The 7,122-nt window shown below is 48.8% G+C and overlaps 1 protein-coding gene across 6 annotated transcripts in view; it reads right to left on the minus strand.

Moving 5' to 3' along the window:
• The window catches only part of LOC139229714 (guanylate-binding protein 1-like), a 30,815-nt gene that overhangs the window by 17,648 nt on the left and 6,045 nt on the right, over window positions 1–7,122 (minus strand). For all 6 annotated transcript variants that reach the window (XM_070861246.1, XM_070861252.1, XM_070861247.1 and 3 more), the window contains exons 3-4: window positions 1,770–1,897; window positions 1,020–1,129 (exon numbers count right to left, since the gene is read on the minus strand). In XM_070861246.1, coding sequence (XP_070717347.1) covers window positions 1,020–1,129; window positions 1,770–1,897 — 238 coding nt within the window. The remainder of the gene's footprint in view (window positions 1–1,019; window positions 1,130–1,769; window positions 1,898–7,122) is intronic.

Below are 7,122 nucleotides of genomic sequence, written 5' to 3' on the forward strand. Positions count from 1 at the left end.
GCACAGAGAGCAGCACCTATGCTTTCAGTTGGCCACCGTTGCCCAACCCCCGGGTGGAAACGGCACAGCCTGCAGACCCACTTGCAGTCGGGAAGTGCTAGAAAGAGAGGGGTCAACCGTAACTCATTTCTAGTACAATCTGAGATAGCTGATCTCAGTGCAGTGGGGGTGCTTCAGTTGGTCTTCGTGTTCACGAGTTAGGAACAAGGGAACCGATCAGTCCTGATCACTAACTAGTGACACTTCCTGGAAAGTGCTCGCATCTGCATGCTGGACAAGAGCAGGTTCAGATGTGATGCCTCCCACAGTCAATCATTCTAGGAGCATTCACCATCTCGGGGCACAATTGAAGAATGAACACTTTGTGGGGGGGGGCTGGGACGGGATGCAGGGAGCAGAGAGGCAACCACGTATAAACGGTGAGGGCGCAAATCCACAATTTAGAGCAAAGTAGACAGAAGCACAACCCACGCAATACAGGAGGAACAACTCCCCTGATTCCTACCCAGTAACTGTGCCTATCCCAGAGGAATGGTAACACCCAAGACACAGTGCCCCAGCAGGAGGCAGTGACTGAAGGATGAAAAAAGGATTGTGGAAAATGCAAGCAACGTGTGGCGACTAGAATTCGACTCCAGCAGTGCAGTAATAGATGAACTTAGAAGCTTTTCCGTACAATTTATTTCCACATTCTGCCTTTCACCAAACATTTCTCCTTTCAATGAGACAGTTTCACTTAAGCTCCCTCAATAAATTTGAAATGAAACAGCAGTTAACTAGAATTTCCAGGCTATTCGGCCCAACATGTCTATGCTCCACAAGAGCTTCTTCCACCTTACTTCATCTCACCCTATTAGCATATCCTTCCGTTGTTTTATCCTCATGTACTTATCCAGCTTTCCCTTAAATGCATCTACCCTATTCGCCTCAACCGCTCCATGTGGTAGTGAGTGCTACATTCTCGCCAGTCTTTGACTGAAGAAGTTTCTCCTGAAAGTTACAACGGAATTAAAAGATACTGGAGTTTTTCCACTGCGTATTGGTCAATAGTTCCCACGCTATTGTACACAAATGTGCTGCTCAGGAGCACGGCCAGAGAGAAGATCCAGGAGTCGTTCTTCTGATCACCCTATTAGAACACGGACATAATGAGGAGTACACCACTCATCACACTGTTATTAATTTGAAGAACTGTACAAACAGGAGTGAAAGAAACACAGACTTGCATTTATATAGTGCCTTTCATGACTTCGGGGCGCCCCAACGCAGCTTACAGCTAATTAACTACATTTTGAAATGTCGTCACTGTTGTCATATCGGAAATGAGGCAGCCAATGTGCGAACAATAAGCTCCCACAAACAGCAATGTGAAAATGATCAGATAATCTGTTTTATTAATGTTGGCTGAAGGATAAATATTGGCCTAGGACACCGGGGATAACTCCCATAATTCTTCGAAATAATTCCGTGGGATCTTTTACGTCTATCGGAGAGGGAAGACGGGGCTTTAGTTTAATGTCTGATCTGAAAGACGGCATGTCCGACAGTGCAGCACTCCCTCAGTACTGGCACGGAGTGTCAGCCTGGATTATATGCTTATGTCTCTGGAGTTCGACTTGAACACATGATTTTAGGACTCAGATGAGAGTGCTACCCACTGAGCACATGCTGACACCTGTGTGATGTGCTTATACATATATTGTTTCCTGATCACATCACTTAGTTAACCAGTTAATAGGGTATGATTAGAAACAATGAAGTCCCCATACCTTCTCAATGTCACCCAGGCCTTCTGTATCCAGCAGCACCAAGCAATGATTGCGCTTTGTAGGGTGAGGCACACACCACATCCAGATCCCCTTGGTGTGGGATTGTACAGTAGATCCGAGCGAGAAACCTGGAGAACCACGGTTACAATCACAAAAGTTAATGGAGAGGTTGGGAAGTGCTCAACCGTTTAAAATGAATGGTCCTATAAAGTCTAATTTACTCAGGACTATACATTACACCATCTGTAAAAGACAACCATCTCACCTGCTAGCAGTGTTTACTGTTCTCTACATCGGCGCATTAAATAAATGTCATGCTATACCACATTCAGCCACCTCCTCATCCTGCGCTTATTCACCATTAGAGCACAACAGAAGGCTGGGGTGGGGGAAGTGTTAAAGGGGCCACAGTATTCATGAATGAGAGATATCTGTGACCCAGATTAGCAAACACACCGTGTGGTGAGGTGAATTGTTCCATCAGTCACATTGTGACGCCAATGTGACCACAATGAGAAAGGGGTTGTCTCCTTCTTGAAAAGCTTGGGAAATAATTTATTCCTGATGCATCATTAGTGATGAATCGGTTAACATATTTGGGTGAAACTTCTCTGTGCACTATGGGAATTAAACGGTTAATTGGTTAGGCAGTAGACTCTTGGTGCACTATAAGAATAAGAGCATAAGAAATAGGAACAGGAATAGGGCAGACGGCCGCTCGAGCCTGCTGCGCCATTCAATACAATCATGGCTGATCCGATCATGGACTCAGGTCCGCTTCCCTGCCCGCTCCCCATAACCCCTTATCGTTTAAGAAACTGGCTATTTCTGCCTTAAATTTATTCAATGTTCGAATTCCACAGATTTACAATCCTCTGAGAAAATTTCTCCTCATCTCAGTTTTAACTGGGCAGCCCCTTATTCTAACATTATGACCCCTAGTTATTGTCTCCCTATCAGCGGAAACATCCTCTCTGCATCCAGCTTGTCAAGCCCCCTCATAATCTTATACGTTTCGATAAGATCACCTCTCATTCTTCTGAATTCCAATGAGTAGAGGCCAAACCTACTCAACCTTTCCTCATAAGTCAACCCCCTCATCTCCAGAATGAACCTAGTGAACCTTCTCTGAACTGCCTCCAAAGCAAGTATATCCTTTCATAAATGTGGAAGCCTAAACTGCTTGCAGAATTCCAGGTGTGGCCTCACCAATACCCTGTATAACTGTAGCAAGACTTCTCTGTTTTTATACTCCATCCCCTTTGCAATAAAGGCTAAGATTCCATTGGCCTTCCTGATCACTTGCTGTATCTGCATACTATCCTTTTGTGTTTCATGCACAAGTACCCCCAGGTCCCACTGTACTGCAGCACTTTGCAATCTTTCTTCATTTAAATAATAGCTTGCTCTTTGATTTTTTTCTGCATAGACCTTACATTTTCCAACATTATACTCCATCTGCTCACTCACTTAGCCTGTCAATGTCCTTTTGCAGATTTGTTGTGTCCTCTTCACACATTGCTTTTCCTCCCATCTTTGTATCGTCAGCAAACTTGGCTATGTTACACTCAGTCCCTTCTTCCAAGTCGTTAATATAGATTGGAAATAGTTGGGGTCCCAGCACTGATCCCTGCAGCACCCCACTAGTTACTGATTGCCAACCCGAGAATGAACCATTTATCCCGACTCTCTTGTTTTCTGTTAGTTAGCCGAATCGGTTAATGTGTTTGGAAGTAGTCCCTTAATGCACTATGGGTAATGAATTGGTTAATATGTGAGGATTTTGTCCCTTAGTACACTATGGGTAATGAATTGGTTAATGTGTTAGGACGTAACCCTTTGGTGCTCGATGGGTAATGGATCAGTTAATGGTATAGAAATTGCGGTTGGAGGCTTCCTGCAGGCAGATTACTCCCACCTGCAAATAATCTACGAATTTACCTGGTGGTCCGGGAGGTTCGTTGATTCGGCAGGTACCTGCGGCTAGAGGCCCACATATCCAGGAAAGCACATGCGGCTCACAAGCACCCCTTGGATCACGTGGACTTGCCCAACCAATAAAAGAAGGGAATGTCCTTTCATACTTATGGGGTTTTTGTTTGTACGGAAACCACATAAATATGCATGGGCATCACTTAAAAAATACACAAACACATGAAATAAATAAAAAAGACATTACATAATTAAAATGCCATTTTATTAAATATTTTAAACAAACATTTCTTTTTTTCAAATATTTAATATGTTTTAACGGAGCTAAAAATAATCTTACCTTATAGGACAAGGTTTTTAAATGTATAAATGAGTGATGAAATTTTATTGTTCTATTTTTTTTTTAAAACTCTTACGCTGGTAAAAGCAGGCCTTACAAATTTGTATGATCTGTGAAGAGGATTCTTTACAGATCGCAAGTTCTGGGTTTGAGCGCATGCACAGTGCATGTCTAAACCCGGAACCTGTGGGGTCTCTACGCGCATGTGCGCACTTCGTACGCACCCGTAGGGGCCGTAAATTCAGCCCCAACGTGTTAGAATGTAGTCCCTTGGTGCACTATGGGTAATGATTCGGTTAACATGTTGCGGTGAAGTTCCTCTTTGCACAGTGGTTTAATGTATTTTGGTGAATTCCTCTGTTCCTGTTTTAATGGGTATTTTTATTTTAAACATGTTATAAAAATGAATTTAACCTGAGTTTTTATTTTAGGATGCGACTATTTGTACGAACTGAATGGTAGCCGTTTCTGTGAATGGCTCTCCATTATCGCATTACCTTTTGCTGATTGGCCCCTTGGAAGATAAGCCACACCCCGAGGTTTCTCTGGAATGTGTAAATGGAGCTGCCCATCCTAACTTTACACATTGTTGCATGATCCATTTTGAGTTCAGAAGTAGAGGTCACATTCCCCAGCCAAAGTCCCTTACCCCAGCATAAGTGCATCCCCCCCTAGCCAAAGTCCCTGACCCCAGTGCAAGTGCTGCCTCCACCAGCCGAAGTCCCTTACCTCAGCGCAAGTGCATGGCCTTATCTTCCTTCGCCATAGATGGGGCATGGTGTGCAGATTGTTAACAGGTTTATTGGGTATGAAGTGAATAGTGACAGTGTTGTGACTTTTGCATTTCATCCACTCCAACAGAGTCCCTTGTAAGGCACGCACCAAGCTTTCTGAGAAAGCGGGTGTGGGTGTAAAGCGATTTGGACGAACGTGATTTGTCCCACCTCCCCCCCTCTCGCTCTCTCTCTCTCTCTCTCTCACTTCCCCCCTCTCCCATCTCTCTCTAACTTCCCCCTCACTTCCCCCCTCTCCCATCTCTCTCACTTCCCCCCTCTCCCTCTTCCCCTCTCTTCCCCCTCTCCCCCTCTCTCTCTCTCTCTCTCTCTCTCTCTCTCTCTCTCTCTCCCCCCTCGTATCTCTCTCTCTCTCTCTCCCCCCCCCTCGCCCATCGCTCTCTCTCTCTCTCTCTCTCTCTCTCTCTCTCTTCCCCTCTCTCCCTCCCCCTCGCCCATCTCTCTCTCTCTCTCTCTCTCTCTCTCTCTCTCTCTCTCTCTCTCTCCCCCTCGCCCATCTCTCTCTCTCTCTCTCTCTTCCCCCTCTCCCATCTCTCTCTCTCTCTCTTCCCCACCTCTCCCATCTCTCTCTCTTTCCCCCCCCCCTCTCCCATCTCTCTCTCTTTCCCCCCCCCCTCTCCCATCTCTCTCTCTTCCCCCCCCCTCTCCCATCTCTCTCTCTTTCCCCCCCCCTCTCCCATCTCTCTCTCCCCCCCCTCTCCCATCTCTCTCTCTTCCCCCCCCCTCCCATCTCTCTCTCTTCCCCCCCCCTCCCATCTCTCTCTCTTCCCCCCCTCTCCCATCTCTCTCTCTTCCCCCCCTCTCCCATCTCTCTCTCTTCCCCCCTTCTCCCATCTCTCTTCCCCCCTTCTCCCATCTCTCTCTCTTCCCCCCCTCTCCCATCTCTCTCTCTTCCCCCCCTCTCCCAGCTCTCTCTCTTCCCCCCCCCTCCCATCTCTCTCTTCCCCCCCCCATCTCTCTCTCTTCCCCCCCCTCCCATCTCTCTCTCTCTTCCCCCCCCTCTCCCATCTCTCTCTCTCTTCTCCCCCCCTCTCCATTCTCTCTTCTCCCATCTCCCTCTTCTTCCCCCTCTCCCACCTCTCTCTTCCCCCCTCTCCCACCTCTCTCTTCCCCCCTCTCCCACCTCTCTCTTCCCCCCTCTCCCACCTCTCTCTTCCCCCCTCTCCCACCTCTCTCTTCCCCCCTCTCCCACCTCTCTCTTCCCCCCTCTCCCACCTCTCTCTTCCCCCCTCTCCCACCTCTCTCTTCCCCCCTCTCCCACCTCTCTCTTCCCCCCTCTCCCACCTCTCTCTTCCCCCCTCTCCCACCTCTCTCTTCCCCCCTCTCCCACCTCTCTCTTCCCCCCTCTCCCACCTCTCTCTTCCCCCCTCTCCCACCTCTCTCTTCCCCCCTCTCCCACCTCTCTCTTCCCCCCTCTCCCACCTCTCTCTTCCCCCCTCTCCCACCTCTCTCTTCCCCCCTCTCCCACCTCTCTCTTCCCCCCTCTCCCACCTCTCTCTTCCCCCCTCTCCCACCTCTCTCTTCCCCCCTCTCCCACCTCTCTCTTCCCCCCTCTCCCACCTCTCTCTTCCCCCCTCTCCCACCTCTCTCTTCCCCCCTCTCCCACCTCTCTCTTCCCCCCTCTCTCTTCCCCCCTCTCCCACCTCTCTCTTCCCCCCTCTCCCACCTCTCTCTTCCCCCCTCTCCCACCTCTCTCTTCCCCCCTCTCCCACCTCTCTCTTTCCCCCTCTCACATCTCTCTCTTCCCCCCTCTCCCATCTCTCTCTTCCCCCCTCTCCCATCTCTCTCTTCCCCCCTCTCCCATCTCTCTCTTCCCCCCTCTCCCATCTCCTCTTCCCCCCTCTCCCATCTCTCTCTTCCCCCCTCCCTCCCTCTCTCTTCCCCTCCCTCCTCTCTCTTCCCCCTCCTCCCTCTTCCCCCCCCTCCCTCCCTCTTCCCCACCTCTCTCTCTTTCTTTCTTCTCTCCCACCTCTCTCTTTCTTTCTTCTCTCCCACCTCTCTCTTTCTTTCTTCTCTCCCAACTCTCTCTCTTTCTTTCTTCTCTCCCACCTCTCTCTCTTTCTTTCTTCTCTCCCACCTCTCTCTTTCTTTGTTTCTTCTCTCCCACCTCTCTCTCTTTCTTCTCTCCCACCTCTCTCTCTTTCTTTCTTCTCTCCCACCTCTCTCTCTTTCTTTCTTCTCTCCCACCTCTCTCTCTTTCTTCCTTCTCTCCCTCTCCCATCTCTCTCTCTTTCTTCTCTCTCTCCCTCTCCCATCTCTCTCTCTTTCCTCCCCCCTCTCCCATCTC

This window comes from Pristiophorus japonicus, chromosome 19 (assembly GCF_044704955.1).
Source record: "Pristiophorus japonicus isolate sPriJap1 chromosome 19, sPriJap1.hap1, whole genome shotgun sequence".
Classification (NCBI taxonomy): Eukaryota; Metazoa; Chordata; class Chondrichthyes; family Pristiophoridae; genus Pristiophorus; species Pristiophorus japonicus.